Source organism: Spea bombifrons, chromosome 7 (assembly GCF_027358695.1).
Source record: "Spea bombifrons isolate aSpeBom1 chromosome 7, aSpeBom1.2.pri, whole genome shotgun sequence".
Lineage (NCBI taxonomy): Eukaryota > Metazoa > Chordata > Amphibia > Anura > Pelobatidae > Spea > Spea bombifrons.
The window spans coordinates 5596468-5615129 of record NC_071093.1 but is presented as its reverse complement, the minus strand read 5'-3'; the positions used below and the strand labels follow the sequence as shown (position 1 = coordinate 5615129).

The 18662-nt window shown below is 36.2% G+C and overlaps 1 protein-coding gene across 1 annotated transcript in view; it reads right to left on the bottom strand.

The window, feature by feature from the left end:
- ARHGAP15 (Rho GTPase activating protein 15) overlaps positions 1 to 18662 on the bottom strand; it is a 179376-nt gene that overhangs the window by 147507 nt on the left and 13207 nt on the right. The window contains exons 4-7 of the mRNA XM_053472318.1: positions 13489 to 13557; positions 11458 to 11522; positions 9510 to 9597; positions 6155 to 6244 (exon numbers count right to left, since the gene is read on the bottom strand). Of these exons, the coding sequence (XP_053328293.1) occupies positions 6155 to 6244; positions 9510 to 9597; positions 11458 to 11522; positions 13489 to 13557 (312 nt within the window). The remainder of the gene's footprint in view (positions 1 to 6154; positions 6245 to 9509; positions 9598 to 11457; positions 11523 to 13488; positions 13558 to 18662) is intronic.

Sequence of the window (18662 nt, the reverse complement as noted above, 5' to 3'; positions counted from 1 at the left end):
CAGCAGAAAATGAGCATAAAACCCTTTGGATTTAACCTTTCAGATGCCAATAATAAAGAAATAAACCGCAATCAAGTCAATCGCTTGCCTGTCTTATATTGACGATCTTACTTTGTTTCGGAAATCTAAAACAAATGCACTATAAAGTTTGTTAGTATGTAGACTCCTGGTCCAAATACAGATTATGGGCTCTCTCTGCACCATGCTACATGACATTTCTCTCCTATAATCTTTAAAGGGTGCAATATAGGTTTACGTAGATGGGGGTCCATCAATATTTTTGCTTCGTTTGTATTTTTGATGATGAATCAACCATGATGAGCCCCCTAAAGGGGCAGCATTAGAAGCCCCCTCCCTACTACTGCTGAATGCCCAAACCTTTCCCAGAAACACATTTTTGATGGTGTAAAATTATACATCATTCATCATTTTTCAGGGAATGCTTAATTGTCATGTGACACCTAAGCAAATATTGATAGGTAGTTGACATAGAAACTTGTTTCTACTGTTTCTAAAATGCCATTAAGTTTGGTTTAGAGGTTCACCGCGTGCAGTATGATCAGCGGCTTGCAGGCAAATGAAAGGATCTGTTGGGTTTACATTGTGGGACTATGCATTCTTAAAACAAAAGATGTCACTTCAACCACCTGAAGGCAATGGCTACATTGGCTACATGATGTATCCAGTCACTGTGTAGGGAAGTGTTCCCATTGAAAAAAAAGGGAGCTCCAAATGCGCATGCTTGATGTCTTTTTAGACCGAACTACCAATGGTATCACCATTCAGGAAAAAACTAAAATTGCTTTGAAAAGCACAATTATTGGAGGCTGTTACTTTTATACACCATAGTCTATCAGGGTCCTCCACATATTGTGTCTCTTCTGCATTGTCAACATCTTATTGTCTTGATAACTCATTTTACAGCACTACAGAAACTGTCCGATCTACATAAAGACATAACTTCAATCAGAAAAATAAAAAAAGTCCACATTTTTTTGTCTTTAGTATAGTTTTTAACATACCAAAGTTAACTACATATGTATTTACAATCTATAGCAGAGGAAAAGTGCTCTATACGTTATCCTTAACCGGCTTCCGTGTGGTCATTACCAGACATTCCACTAGATGGCAGCAGAGTGATATAAGATTTCGCCATTGGTAACAAATGTATCAAATACATTCTCCTGTTTAAAAATGCAGAGAAAATGCTTTCTTCAAAGAAATAAACTTCTCTTAAACGTAACTGTAAGCAAAAGTATGCAGAGATAAGTATATTTTGTACGCAGTTTATTTTCTCCTACTTACGACTTATGCCTTGATTTTTATTTGGCTTTAATAATCTCCAAAGCTGCCGTCCTTGACAAAATAGCTTCATATGCACATTAAGCATTAAGGGGAAATTGTGCTCGGCTTCTGAAACAAAGAACATGCCTATGGCTCAAAATAAATATTTTTCTTTCAGATGGACAAAACAACATCTGCGGTTTCCAAAAGCTTCGCCGTCACTGTCAAAAGTTTAATGATTCGGATAATTTTGCAAAGGGCACGTGTACTCCCGTACACGATGCACATGCCTACTGTCCTCTAATAAGGCTTTATATATATATATATATATATATATATATTTATATATATATATATATATATATATATATATATATATATATATATATATATATAGTTAAAATATATTGTTAGTAAAAGTCTAGTGTAATGCATTTATTATTCCAGTTTGGAATCCACATGGAGATTGTTCTTTGGTCCAACCTGTCTTCTGTGTCCAACTAAGGTGAAAAGAGGGAATGGTAAAAGGGATTGAAATGGAGGAAAGGGGGAAAGAAGGCATGATATGATAGAAAGAGTGTGAAGGGGGCACAGAGGGTTATCAGGAGCTCTATAGATAGAGGCTGTGTAGCCTCCTGGAAAATGAATACATATTAAAGTAACTTGTGTGTACTGCAGTACTCGAAAATAGAAATAAAAATGAATTATTTGCCGTCAGTGTAAGCTGCAGCTCCAGAGCTGCAGCACAATGCCTCCTCCTTGACACTTCGTGCCACTGATTGCCGAGCCAGTGCCGGAGCTGAATGGCGGTCACTATATCACGTGGTAGGAGATGTATTCAGCTGACTATGACCCGGCCCACAGCTGGCAACAGTCCTGAACTTTCAAAGACAGTCATGTTTATATCCCTGCTTTAGGCTGTTCTGGCCATTATCGTTACTATAGCAGCTGTGCATGTGCAATACCTGAATTGGGGACGGCACAAGCACAAAAATAGGTGTTTGGAAGGCGGAAAAATGCTGTGATATCATACATGGTCAATCCTTGGAAAGGGAATCCAAATGTTGGCTGATATGATGGTCGTGGCACCAGCGACAGGAAAAGAGAGCTTCAAAATATCCAAATTATAACAATAATAATAAAAAATGGCAAAACAAATGTATATCATTGTCCCTTTAAGTGGTTTTCTAGAGTGTTGATAAAATATACAAGCCTTTCAGAAAGATAAATCATTAGCAGTAAAATGCGCTATCGGTTATTTCACATTAATGACTATTCACTTTTAGTAAATGGCCAGTAATGGCTGACACTTTGTAGAAAACCTACCATAGATCCAGTTAAAATAAGATTTGATTTATCGAATGTAATTTACTATTTTATGTAGAAGAGCGTAATCCAATTCAACGCAAGGCGCTGGCTGTATATGGATTTAAAGAAGAGTTGGATCCATTGAACTTCCCAGAAATGATCATTCACTTAAAATGATGCTCCGGTCCCGGAGTTTTATATACTTTTTTTTTAATGCACATTGGAGTACGTTTAGCATTTTTTAAATCTGAATTAAGTACCCTGCCTGCCCATGCATGGTAATGCAGCTCAACCGCGCAGGCATCATTGCTTTGGTAGAATCAGCCAGAATAGGAAAGAAAGTCTAATAAAAAAGTCTATATAATTTTGGACAAAAATGGCAAGATTTATTCTATTCTAGATTTTATATTTTATTTTGTAGGTACGGTATAAAGCCCTCCTACGTCGTAAGGCTATCATGAGCTGTATGGAATTGCAGATCCTTCTATGATTTTTAATCACTGATCTACATATTATTATACCATACAAAAACGGTAACAGAAGACAACGAGAGCGTAATCACATAAGATGTTGCCTTGTGTCAGTTAATTTGATGAGCTTCTTTTAAGCAGCACAAGAACAACAAATATTTTCCTTCGAGGTACAAGTTCATTATGGCAAGATCACTTGAAGACCTTGAGCGCTTACTAACTGGAGGCAAAATATACAATAAGGTCAGATAACCGCGCATGGATCTTCCCCGGTAACCTGTCAAAATCTAGAATTCAGCAGGGCAAACAGCTGAGACAGAAGCGAGGAGACAAAAAAGTTGGTGTATTCGGGTTTTGTAGGATTTCAGGAATAACAATACTTTTGTTAAGTATCTAAGAAACTGTCTGATGAGCAAAGCGTGTGCAGGGCACAGATAAATAAAATGTTTTGTACCAGTTCCACATTTATTGGCATTTTGTAATTTAAAGTAGAACTAAGCATCAGATATACCTCTTATTATGAAAATGCAGTATTATTTTTACAATACACTTTATTTTCTGGCTGTGCGCTTTGGTGGATCCTACACCTTGGACCTCTCTTAACAAAGACTGCATATCAGGAGAAAGGTCCTAGCTAAGGTCTCCTATGTCAGTTTGGGGTAGGAATTAGGTTTATGAAAGAAAACGTTTTCGCGCCTCTCTTACTCTGCGAATCTGTCTTCATTATTCTGGCTTCTCGGGGTGCTTCTGCAAAAGTGTGGAGCCACGGGGAGAGCTTCTGACTCTCGTTAATCCAAACGGGTGAGAAGGTGTGCCCAGAGGCTTCGCTCTTTTGCAGAAGTGCCCCGGGGAGGCCTAGTTCGCGGAGAAGCTGATGAAGAAAGGAGAAGTGGAGAGAAGCAGACGAAGAAAGAAGACAGAAGAACAAAACGAGGCAAGAGAAGAAGCAGAGCTGCAGGAAAAGGGGACAGGGACATGGAAGAGGTCGTAGGAGAAGGAACGTGCAGGCTACGGCACTTAGGGTGAACTTTCTTGCCATGTTTCCATAAATATTATTTATACTTATTTTATTTATTTAGATAGTGTTTTACCATTAAGAGTATGTTGAGATTTCTCATATTTATATATATCTTCATCAATAAAGCCACAAACAACCTTCTTATCACTCAAATTTCCCATATGAATTCCATTGTTTTAGTCTCGGCCTAAGAAGTCAACATTTTTTATTAATTCTGGTGCGGAACAAGGGTGTTTCACCTTGAGACAGTCAAATTCACATTAGAGGCACTTTCTCCATTACAGCACTCTTTAACTTGATAAACCGCGTCGCAGTTTGCCTCGTTCGTGGTAAAATAATCTTTAATGAGATGAGACGACAATAAAGGCCTTCGAAACGACGATACTTCACTCCGCGCTGTTGACTGACAACACGGCTACTCCTTAACGCGGTTTCATTTGTTATTACCGCCATTTCTGTGTAAATGACAGTTAGGATTATTTAAGATTATGTTGTAATCCTTTTAATCCTCCGAGCTTTAAATTTCGGCCTAAACACCAAAGTGCACTTAGCAAAAAAATGTTTAAAGCGCGTGATCAAAACATTAATCTTTTTTTTTTTTTTTCTCTCTCTCCATTTACTACCTAGCAAGATAGAAACTCAAATCTTACTTGACAATAGATAACAGCGCCGTAATTGCTTTTAAAAGGAAAGAAATTGTTCTGTTTGCCTGTTTTTCACTCCGTTGTAACCTTTCAATTTTTTTTAACCCCTTAATGACAAAGCCCGTACATGTACGGGCTCAAAATGCATTTGTTTTCAATGGGTTTAGGGCCCGCCCATTGTCCTTAAGGGGTTAATGCGTTAATTTATACAGAAAGTAATAGGCAATGCATTCTCGGCGATATTAAACCAGATCTGTTCAACACAAAACATTAGAATGCAAAAAGCACCTGCACTCTGTCTCATTATGGCCCTATAATTAATATCGCCCCTCCGATATAATGGATTTTAAATGTAAACATAGCTAACAGGTATAATTTTGTTTTCTCGGATCCCTCTTATCCAAATCATTCAGTGGTCATTTTCCATATATAATCAATAATTCATGGTCTTAAATTGAAAACCCAGGCTAATTTCGACGACGTATTTTTTTTTACTGCCATTTATAAGGGAACACATCGGCGTGGCTAATTATCGCCTCGTTTCACTCTGTGGCCTTTCATTACTCTGTAGGTAATGAAACAAAAAAAAAAACATATCACAATGGGTTCTTATGATATTATAGAGCTCAAAGCCTGTTTAACTGTAAACACGGGGACGTGATATATTGGTTCGGAACGCCGGGGTCTTACGGAGTCATTTTTTTGCGCCTAATTCTAGCGACAGCAAATAAAATAATGAATTTTATTTAAAAAACAAACAAAAAATAAACATTTTTACACAGTTTCGCTCGTCGGAAAAGCTTTTGCTTATCTGATCCTTCCAGATGTTGTACTGATATATTTTTTCAGAGATTTACTAAGGCATGTGGTGGCTGTAATGCAAAGCACCTTAGAAAACAAAACAGTTTATCCTCTGCAAACTCTGTATTAAAGTAATTCCGACACTCTGTCGCACAACGCCCGGCTACAAAATCTGAATTCAAAACATACATTAAAAAACTCGGCTAAAAAAAATAAAGCTTCTTCCGATCGCTTTAACAAAGCGCTCGACGCATCCGCAACCTGCTTTTAAAGAGAAACTGTACAGGAAAGAGATGGTGTTTGCTAAATAGTAACATATGTTGTGTTTTTGCTATGATTATTTGTGTAGATGTTGTCTTCTTCTACTTCTCCTACCCAAATAAAGTTAGGACGCTATTGACCTAGTCATGAATTATGTCATCTAAATCCGATATCAAAATATGTCAATTTTCTTCAATTTATATCCCCAAACTGTATCGCGAGCGAGGGGCAGATTATAAAAAATATTTCTCATTCTTAATCTTAAAAAAAAAAAAAAAACTAAGAAAAATGCTGGTTCCCACAAGGTCAAAGCCATTAACAGCAAAGCAGTCAAGTCAATATGAAATTGTAGTAAACGGGAGTCCCACCTGAAACACATTTCTTCGGCTGGATTTCTCGTTTGCCCACTCGACTTGAGCGCCCCATAAATCTATCACCTCTGGATTAGTGGTTGATTTCTGCAACAACAAAAAAAAATACAAAAACCACAGCTGATATTTTTTTCTACAGAAATGGATCTTATACAGTCATAATTTACAAACGCAAGTTTAGCACAAAAGATTAAAAAAACTAGCAGAAAATGCTGACACGAGCAAATTCATCATTCACCAAGCATGTCCCAGCTTCCATGAGTTCCCTCAAGTTCAGGTCCCATAAATCTCCTTGATTTCAACAAGGATTAATGTCCAGACATCAACTTTAAGTTTAACTGAATTTCCCTTGAGTTGAAGAACTTGAGGATCTAATGTTCCACGAGACTCACCAGTGACGTTAAAACTGACAAGTCTCGATCATCAAGGTATAACTGTGATCGTCGTTGAAGTTGGCCACTCTGTTGGGTCAACTGGCTTAATGTCCATTACCCATTTTTGAATACAATTTAGAAGTTATTTCACAAGAGAAGATGAAACATTTTCGGCGCAAGACCATTTCAGATCCTCTGTGGTCTGTTCAACATTAATGGTTAGTGATTAACGGGCATCAACCAGAGAAAATAACTTGAGAGTTGAGAAGATACATTAGACGTTGATACAGAAGAGCTGATGATGATTATCACCTCAAATGCTGACACTGTAGATCCTCCAATTTCTCTAATAAGAGATGTTTGACCTGTAACTTAATGGTCATAGACGCCAAACCAGGGCCGTTATAAGGTGCTGGTGTGTTCTAGACATAGCATTTAATGATGGCCCTTTCCCTTATCTCTGACACTGACTCCACACAGAGAATATCAACACTATGAATAAATTAACTATTAATAAAAAGTTTGTTTAAAACAACATATGCCGGCAAATAAAGCATCTCCATCTGTCTGCTCCTCCAAGCAGATGTCCATCCCGCCTAGAACCTAGGTGTTCCATTACTAGAACACAGAGACAGACATTGCCATTGAATCAAGTGACTCTGTTCGAAACCTTGCGGGGGGCTACAGTTTTCTAATTCTGCTTTATTTTAACTTTATTTTAGTTTATTATTTGTTTATTTTACACTGTCATTTCTACAGTTAGTTTTTTTCTTGGATGTTCAGCCATTCTTAGGGCACAATTGTACCTATTGTACATGTATTATAATATACACGTGCATCGAAATGTATTATTTGGAGTAAATTCTTTGAACAACAGCATTTATCAATGGTACACTTCATCTATCAAAATCAAACAGGGGAAATATTTAACAAGGGAATTATTTTATAAATCAAATTTAAATTACAGAGAAATATTATTTAATTTTTTTAGAACCACAATGTTCTTTTTCTTCTATATAGAAGCACAAAAAAAGCATCTACAGCTCACTGGATTACATTTAAGAAACACTACATTAACCGTATCGGAATAAAAGGAGGACAGGCGCATCTTATATTTATGAAGATAATTATACCAATATTCATGACAACTGTGTTTAGCAATATTCTTCTGCCTCCCTGATTAATATTGATTACTATAATACCGCTAGGTAAGGTTACTTTACAATCGTATGCACTCGGGCCGAAGAGTTTGCATTGTGCTTTATTTATGCAACCATGGTTATCTTAACTCAAATTAATAATATCCCAAAAGATTCATGGGGTTTTCCTAAATTCAATCATCTAGCGTGATTTGTTACTTCATTCTTTCTTGTCCCTCGGACTTTCTTTCTGCTTGACTACAGAAGATGAGGTCTCCACTAATGAACAGACGTGAATAATATTAAATCTGAGATTTTAGTTCTTCCAGATATTACAGGAAAGACACAACTCCAGTTGGCCGGATATTCCTGTCCACCTTTTGTTATTTCTCCCCTTTCGTGATCACTGGTTAGTCCTCGTAGCCTTTCTAACAACGGGGTAAAAGGAAGAACGAGGAACGCGGGGCAGAAAATTAATTGAAATGTCGCTTTTGCCACCATTTTCCATTGAGCCCAGCCTCCCTAGAAATAAAAGAGTTCATTTTTAACCCCTTAAGGACAATGGGCGGTCCCAAAACCCATTGAAAACAATGCATTTTGAGCCCGTACATGTACAGGCTTTGTCATTAAGGGGTTAAGTAAATAGTTATAATTACACGGATAATTCATGTGAAGGACACATTACATGAACATTCTATGGACCACGGCCTTGTTTCCTTGGTGGTTCATACGGAACCAAGAACCACCTCAGCTAATTATTCACTTGGGTTCTTTAATTAGTTGGTAATTAAGTATCAGTGCCACCTATTCTCTAAAGCACCGATGAATTTCAGCACATTTAAGAACAGATTTGTTGAGTAACGTATCACTGCTCAGCCGTCGGATCCATAGAAATCGGTATGGCGTGTGATGTTCGCTTAGATATATTTTCTAAGCCTTCGTCGACATTCCGTCCTTTGTATGGCTCGGAACAAATACACAAGTTGGTGACAAACAGGAACTATCAGTTTCTTTTTTTGGCTTCATTTTTAATATTTATTTCTGTTCTTAAAAAAGAAATAGGATTTGACAGAGACTCTTGGCAAGAAGAACTAAAAAGCTCTTTGTCACCTGCCAAAAAAAGAGGGAAATAGCTTATAAAAAGTGACTTCAGCCTGAAAATCACCTTCTAAGGCGCCCATCATTTCAATAAGGTATGGCAGGTTTGATCCAGCCTTGGGTACCATTCACAAAAGGACTCTGTCAAATGTGTTTCCGTGCTTCCCACACCATCGTACTCTCTAACGCTCCCTTTAATGCCACGCAGAGGTTTGTAAACTTTAGCGGTATTCTATCTAAGGCTATGAGCCTACATTGCCAGAATTGTCTGAGCGAGTTATCTGTCACATCTATGAAAACCGAGATCAATGGCCTCTCCTCGAGCACAATAATAATAATAAAAAAAAAAGAACAAAGCTAAAAAAAAAACAAAAAACGGCAGTAACTGCTCGCTCCAGAAATTACATTAGCTACATTAGACAGAATCAAAAGAAATATTCTGTGAGTTTGGCTTTATATGGCGGGGTGTCACGTTACACAAAAGATAAAACACCACTTTGCAGACTTTAAATGTTTTTGCATTAACATTACTTTCTTTCTTTTCTTTTTTTTAATTATGCCTTAAATACATCCCCTAACACAGAGACGGTTACTTAAAAAAACTCTTCCCTTTTATCTGATTAAACCTTTATTAGAGATCTAATAAATAATTGTCGCTCTTGTATTTTCCGGCGATGGTCTTATTAAGTAGACTCCGCATATATATATATATATATTCATGAACCGGACACTCAGACCCACCAAACCAGACGCGGCTTGCTCTTTGGATTCTTTCAGGAACTCCAGCTTGTGGTCAGAAAGCACGGCGTATGATGCAGTCCAGTTCTTTCTGAAAGCAGATATATATATAAAATATAATAATCAGAATTAATAAATGTAGCGATCAGATGCTTAATGGTACCTATCCATCTTACATTTTTACATATTCACAATGTATAGGCATTTGGAAGAAATGGTCAACCACTATGTGCTTCAAAAATCAATGAAAGATTTTGATTATATAAATGGTAAAGGGACAAAATCGACAAATGGTCTAGTTTTTATGTCTTTTCACCAAAAAGTCAAGTGGTCAGTCAAGTTATGGGTTAAATGGGCCCCATAGACTTGAATGGGGCCTGTTGAAGTCATTGGAGGATGCAATGGATCCTCCAACAGCTTCACCCATGCACCACTAAGGGCCATTTTACAATCTGCTGCCTGCACAATGGATTTTTTTTTGTGAATTTTTCATTTTTTTCATTTTTTTTTCTTTTTTTTTACATTTTTGGAGCATTGATGGTTTTGCTGATCTGATATGAGAACCACTTAACAAAAAACAGACAAAAACCCTATAGTCGACCCTATGGTGTATCCCCACTTGGTAGCATCTCCAGCTTTAGATTATTTGGGACATTACAGAAGAAAATAATTTCTCTCCTAAAAGTACCAGCATGAGAATAATTCAAATATGGACAAAAAAAGGTAAATACCAACTATGATTCCTATCCAACAGATATTTTTTGAAACAGATATTTTTAGAAAAAAAACAACCAGTTAATATATCTCCAGACTAAAAACGAACCGATTCTCCTTTAATTTTGTTGTCCTTGGCCTCGTGAAGCCATTTATTTCAGGTACTTTATCTTACTGCCCTCCGTGATGAGGGTCACATCGTGGCGAGCTAAGCGCTAAAACAAACATTATCTAAAAATTATACCATTTGCATTATTTTGCATAATGACATTCAGTCAATTCGTGACCCGGTATTATAATATCAAAAATATTATGTCACTGAATCTAATATGGCAGAATCGAGTCATTATGTAAATATTATGCAAATAGTGTCTTTCTCTTTGTCTGATCAATCTATACGTTGATAAATCAGTTCCAACATATGTTGTCCACATGTATGGAGAATGCACTTTTTATATTAAAATTTTTTAAAAAACTGAATATATATTACATCATTCATGCACAGAATAAATAAAAAAAAAAAACTATGTACAAGCAAACTGTGAGTAGGCGAAGGATTTTTTCTTTAAATGTATTTTTGGGTTGGTAAGTGATATATTTAAAGAAGACATTATTTTTTTTCTTATTAGCTATCTAATAATATTTTACTTTAATATCTTGTGACTAATACAAACTGCATGTTCCCTAAGTGGTATAAATCCATCCTGACAATGACAAATTATTCCTCTCGTTTATTGTTACAAGCTGCACACATGAAGAGCATCAACAGAGTAAATAATACTTTTCATGCGAAGTCTGGACCAGAAAAAGTGGACCAGAAAGAAAACTGTTTCACCTTGAAATATAATGTTTTTTTACAATTAAGGGAACGCTGGGGTTCAATATTGAATAAATGACTAAATAAATAATAAAACAAATTGGGTTATTCTAACAATGCGATGCCCATTTGTGGGCACTAAATAAATATATTTTGTGTTTCAGTATAACAGTAGGGCAACTAATTGTGTAAATTAGGGGTAGATGGTATTTTTAGTAGATTTCACTCCTTCTGTAAACTGCATTCTGTAGAATAAACACTAGGTGGCAGTATACTTTAGAACCAGGAAGCACATGAATACATTGTAGCAACATAATACAAACTGATCTTTGGAAGCCGTCTCCGAAACCAAAGAATTCTTTCTATTGAAAATTCTAAAGTTTTTTTAATTAACTATTTTAAAATATATGTTTGGCTTACCTTAATTTCTTTCCTTTATCCGTTATTTTGGTTTTATTTAAGACCCCTTCTTTATTTTTATTTACCTGCATAGAAAACAAACAATGTTCATGTCACGCATCTCAAAATAACCTATTGAACAAAGAGCATATATAGATGCAGGGCCAGAGAAGGGATGACTAAGTGGCCCTGGCACTTTAAAGCGGGCGGCTGCCAAATAACACATGTGCGGTGCCTGGCTGGGCAAGCGTTGTGGCATGTTATGTTTTATACTCATGCAGCGTGCAGTCGCGCTTATCCAGGCGGCGATGCGCACGGCAGGGCCAATCTGCCTCTGGAGCAACAGTATGCCTAGCCAATGCCACCATACTGTGTTAACATCTACCACTTCAACTGGGAGGCTGTTCCACTTACCTACTAACCTCTCAGTAAAGCGAAAATTCCTTCCATTACATCTAAGCAGCTGACCCTAAAGCTTAAGATTATGGCATTTTGTTCTAGCATTTCTCCTTTTTTGATCCTTTTTACAAAAATCTTTTTTTTTCTTAAGGCAACTTAAAAAATTCAACTTCTTTGAAATCATTGAGAGACTTCTAGTGCAAAATTTTAAGCATTAACCCTTTTTTCCATCCAAAATGTATGATATGCTGCAGCATTTTATGCAGATTTATAATATATATTTCATAGAACAACTTGAACTTTGTATTTCTTTTATTTTTGTGGCCGTAACATAGTTTTTTGTTTTTTTCCTTGGGGTTCAGTAACACTTTTTTTTTTTTTTAAGTCATGATCGCCTAATAATAAAAGCTGAATGAATTAAAATAACCTGACACTCCTTCATTAGACAGATGCCAGGAATGCAAGTCAGCTGCTCATGTTCTTATAATATTTTCCCTGCGCAGCGCTCAACCTGCCTCAAAGAATATCCATCATTGTTACAATTGTTGCCCTTCCTGCATCTTTCCATCTGAGAGAAGGTTAGAAAGAAACTCACAAAATAACCATAGGCATCGTCATGCAATAGTCGCGAACAATTAGGGACAGAGAATGAAAGGAAATTACTTTATTTGATTTTACCAATTTCCTAAAATAAAAAATGTTCGCGGTGACTCATTACTGAGCGGGGACTCTATTCCCCACTTGCTGGTGGGACTGCTCTTATGTCTCACCCACGTCAGGGTGGAAAGATGGGAGATGTCCTTCAGCTGTTACTCTTGAAAATAGAGTCAGAGAATAAAAGTGAGGTTTTATTTCCGTGAGAAAAAAGTGGGTGGAAATGGCAAATGCCCACTCACTCAAGTGGAATGAAGAAAATGTCATGCCGCACCTCAAGGCACATGGTACATATGGACATGGAAACTTGGGCCAACTTTCCACTGTTTTTAGAAAGTGGGCAAAATTTTTTGCACATGTCTACTGGCTTCTAAACCAGGAGACCGACCTGGCATGACCATGAGAAAATCCTGGCACCCGCTACCCAGAGCCCCTTCTTTTTGGGATGCAGCAGCTGGGTCTACTAAAGTGAGTGAGTGGCTCTGTAGACATCAGTGGACGGTCTTGCTGATGTCATTGGGCTGTCCTGCTGTTGTTGCATGCGGGGCTCCCCAAATACCAAAACATTGAAAATGGTTGGGAAGGGGACAGGTATTGGGTCGTGCCTCAACCCCACTCATGTGACCCAGAGATTCTCTATACTGACCCGGAGAAGCTGCGCTTCACCCAGAGAGCTCCCAGGTATGGACACGACCCTCCTTAAAATCAATATCTGATGCTTCACAAAACCCAGAAAACATCTCAACTGACCAAAAATAACTAAATGAAACAACACTTCAAGCCTCCTAAAGTTATATTAGAATAAGTGACCATACGTTTCTAGTAACAATACCGTAACCCACTCCTATCTGGAAAGGTGGGTCCTGTGATATGCATAGAGTCCACTTAGATCTCTTACAAGAGACTCAATCATCTAGTTTCGATTCATTTTTCTTTAACTCCTGGATGAAACATTACATTTTTAAAATAAATAATAAGATGAAAAAGCAAAGAACTTACCAACATATCCTTTGATACAATCTTATCAGAAATATAATGTTGGGAATGGTTCCTTCTGTGACGAGATACCTACAAAAAATACAAGAATTCAGAATCATGGTTACAGGTCTATTGAAAAATATGTTACAAGTAGCTGGTAATAAATAACTTCAAAGTTTATAAGCGACAAAGCCACAGAGTCCCTGAGCCCTCATTCGACTCAAAGGGAACTTCTACCGTTTCTACAACCCTGATTGTGGGTTACAATAGAATGACTCAGTCTAAACCACCCAGCTAGTCACTGTAACTACTGAAAGTCAATGGAGGAACGGACTTCATTAGCATTGCCGTACATAATCAGCTCAGTGCGGGGTTTGAGCGGGGAGAATAACCCAAAATATCTCAATATCAACAATGGTGGCCTCCAGGTCTGCAGATAACGGACGTTTATCGGAAGAAAATGAGATAAAACCAAGTTTTCACCTCGTTAAAGCCGATATACGGGAAATTGAAATCATTTTTGATATCTTCCACATAACGCAAAAGTTTACATGACCTATTTAAAAAGAATACCGCTTAACAAACACATTAGAGGCAAGTAACATCTGGTGACAAGACTGTCCTTAAGTGTTTTGTTCTGTTAATATTCTGCAGCTAAAGCAAAAGAGCTTTCATGAAAATACTTTGGTTTGTGGCAGTTACTCCTTTGGGGAGGAAAAAAATGTCATTCCACATTCTCTGTATTTTGCCGGCCTGTTTTTCGGGGACTGTCATATCCTCGTTTTATTAACATGTAGGGTAACTGAGACTGATTTGCTGACGCTGTTGAGACAACTTGTAAGATGACTGAGTTTTCAATTTTTTTTTTTTTTTTTATAATTTATGCAACTTTTAAATGAATGTTCTGACACGCCATTATTCTAGGAATTCATTATTTCCTGCAAAATCTGTGATTAATAATTTAAGAATTTAGATATTATTTTTTAAGAAAAGAAACGCGGCATTAAAAGAGAATTTCGCATGTAACATTTAAATCTAGGTCAGGTTACAATGGGAATATAATTAAAAAAGAAATAATTTCATTTTGCTTTTCAGTTGACTACATTGAACTTCTTTTTTTTTTTTTTTTTTTTTTATCAAGCACAAGAGCATCCAAGAAAAAGACATATACTTCATAAGCGGAATAAAATATTGAAACCTTTCTTTTATTATTATTTTTACAGTATATGCAATGCGTCAATAGCTCTCTTTTTTAGGGTAAACGAGTCCAAGCCCTTAATTGACCCGAAGAACATTTAGGTTTAAATGGCAGCTTTTATCATCATTAAATGAATTTATCACAACAATCTATAGCCTCTACTGTTGTCGGTCAATGTAATTATTTGAAGAATGAGATCTACCTTTAGATAAAGTACAACTAACTATGCTTGGGAATTCTTTGGGTCAATTTATAAACTCATGCATTGTTCGTTTTATTATAAAATACATATAATATAGAGATCCCTCTTAAGTGGGAGTTAGAAGAAGAGTTTGTAGGTCAACTGGAGGTTTCCATGCAACGTGAAGGTCATACCTCCCAACTTGTATGGGGCATTAGAGAAACCAAATCAAGACCCAGGATAGTGGTGGCAGGACAATGGGATACAGTGGCCAAATTGGGACTATACCACCCTAAGCAGGACAGTTGGGAGGCATGTGAAGGGCCAATCTCAGCTGCAAGACATGCCAGCTTGCCCCGTGTATAATGAATAGCTTAATTGGATGACCTTCGAGAAACCTCAGTGATTTAACTATTCATTATACACAACCTATCGAATTCTTTTTACAATGGAGGGTTGGCTCGCTTTAGTTGATGAGCCTTATTGATTCAAGGATATTCCACCAATGACCATTTGGTCTTGGTCCGCGCCATCTCTCTGGTTAATCTGGGCTCTTTAGAGTATCTGTGTTTTTTATATATACTGTCGTCATTCACAATATGTTTTTTTAATCTATATTTTTATTATATATCATTTATCTTTTTTATTATCTGCATTGGGTATCTTTGCTCTTACATTCAATGAAATCATGTTATTAAATGCTATTTATGTTTTAATTAAAAATTAAATTTTAGAAACCCTGAAAGAACAAACAGTTAACTTTTAATTGAAACTAAAGAAATTTGACTTCTTGTAAAATTGCTCAGGTGATGTGAACGATAGCTCTGATCTCTTGTCTTCTGCCAATGACTTATGCCAAGATGTAGACAGCCGTGCCAGTGTGATGTCCCAAATGAATGTTAATTTAGTGCCAAATGATCTGCCTTGATCTGGCAGATACACCGAGAGTGGATGGAAATGAGGCACACAAACGCGCACGCACAAAATGAAGTAGTAGCCAAAGGAAACAAATATTACATTAACACAAAAAAAATATTGAAAATTCAGATTTATTTGTAATAAGTATTATTTATGTTAAATCCCATTGACATGACTTAATAATAGTTGTACTTTTGTCTAGTAAACCGGCCACCATTATAGGAAATATTCTAAAAATTGGAAATTACAAAATTAAAATTTCATAATTCAGCTTCAGGCACGCTGTAAAAAAATAGTTTTTTTTAAATATGATTGTATGATTATGCTTTGTATTATACCTGGAATTGACTAATGCTGTAAAAGCGCATGTCTGGTGTTACATTATTTCAGGATCACCACTAGTTTGCTGACTTAACATTTTTTCCCCCCCTTATCATCTAACAATTATTAGTATTCGTATTATTTATTGATTTATATAGCGCCATCATATTCTGCAATGCTGTACAATGGATAACGAGGACAATGACCAATTTGGACCTAAAGAAACAAAAAGGTAAAGAGGACCCAGTTCAAATGAGTTTACTCTCTAAAAGTGTTTTGTAAATGAATTGTGATGATATAAAATACAACATAAAATACAAAAATAGTAATTTCCCTTGGATGAAGTATTCAACAAAAAGCCAGTCTTTTGGTCCACCATTTCTAAGTGATTTCTAATTGCATTGATTCAGATATATGGATGGGTTTTCATATTTGAAGAGCCTATATAAGTAGAACATATTCATATTCAACAGAATGGGAACGCTTGACAAGCTGAGTGGTCTTAAAATTTGACATTTCTAACAAAAGTAGATGGCACAACCATATTTTGAAAAGTACAAATCTCTCAATAAATATTATACTAAATATATATATATATATATATATATATATATATATATATATAGATATATATATATATATATATATATATATATATATATATATATATATATATACACCGGTATATATTATTAGAGTGCCTCATTTAATCTATAATTGTTTCCTAGAAAAAAAAAACTATTTTAGAAGGCCTCTCTGAAACTAAAATGTGTCTTGTGGCATGCATGTATATAGCAAGGTGGTCCAACCTCCCGGGTAGCCTTGACTTCACGATTTTCATATCACCCGATAGTTAAAATTTTCTTATAAACCTACCTCTTAAAACAAGAGGTACAGCTGAACAATCTACTAAAATGAGACTCCTGAATTGAGTTAAAAAATCTAATTTTTTGATTAGTCCAAATACTTGGAGAAAAAAAAAGGAAAAATATTTTTAAAAAAAAAGGAAATACAGCCCTTTTTTTCGTAACCTTAGATCAGTTCCTAAACATGAACATTTGTAAGCATCTTTTAAAGAAAACAAGGATTGTTTTCTTCTGCACTTTCATCTCGTCACAGACCTGAAAGGCGGTTTAGCAGATGGTAGCATTAAACACAATCTCAGGATACCAGAGCGGAGAATACCTTTTTGAATAGGTTTTATAGGATTCTGGCAGCCAAACACCTTTTGAAACAGCTTGTATCTGGTGAGCAGTGTGTATTTCAGTAGTCCCTTAAGGAAAATATTTCTTTTTTTTCTACGGGAAAGTTAGATTTTTTTCCACCTCAGCCTTTTCCCCAAACAATCAGTACAAAAACAAATCGACTAATTGGTTCAGCCGGATGAGTCGCTTCAGTCGTGAGTCGAGAGGCATTTGGGCTTAGCCTAGGGCATGCGTTTGTAAGCCAAGGCGTGATACATATAGGACTTAAGGATTGAAACGCATTCTGTATTTTAAACCTATTTTTGAGAAGCAGAGCACATTCAAGGGAATTCACGAAACAGTGCAAAAGGCAGACATGTTTGCAGCATGGTTACCAAAATTAGTATTATATGAATGATTATAATGTAGCACTTGCTGTACCTACTTTTTAGAAGAGTCACCCTTTAAGGCCAAAAAATGGTCACCTTGCTATACATTGCTAGTATCCCTAGGGTTTATGATAACTCACTTTCTCCCGAGTACTTGAGTTGAGTTGAAGAACTTTTCCAATTTGCCTCCCATCACTCAGCCCAACTTGGAACATTGAGGATAGACCCCCATGTCTTGTACGCCTCTCCTTCTTGTATTTATTAATATAGGAGAGAAGCTGGCAGCCACGTCCCCGTCAGCTGATGTTCCTGCTCATTAGAGATTTATAGTGCAGTATTTATTTTCTTTGATGTTTCTACTTCATACGTTAGTAGATAGTATGTTTAATTGTGTATACAACCACGTGCCGGGTAATTTACTTCAAGCAAAGTACATTAGGACACCTAAAGGTCACTAGGGTCAGTTATAAACATGTATCAAATCTCACTCTTGACAGTAGGCCTGGGCCTGCTCTCTAATCGATGTCAGCTTATGTCCTTCTTTCTAAGGAAAGAAGATTTATTAAGCTAAAATACAATATAACCATTTTCTATGAAAAGTTGGGTTCAATGCTATGTTGTTTTGGGGTATAATGACATATGTCACTTCTTTTGGGCGATATATTACATTTTAGATAAAATATTGACATTCTCTAAATCCACAAGCTGTCAACTGTAACCCAGAACTATGAATAAATTGATTTTTAATTTCAAACCAAATTTTTTCGTAAATGAAGATAAAATGGTTACAATATGTTTCTGTTTATGTTTAATAAACCAATATTTGTAACAATGGAACTTTTTACACATATTCAATTATTAGAATAAATATATATATCCATCCTTAAACGGCTGTTCATTATGTTAACTCCGATACAGTGTAATTCAAGAAAAGCGATGTTTATGATAGAGCGTTTTCATTGTAATATGCATCAATATTCCTTTTATTCCTTATTTGGATTAGC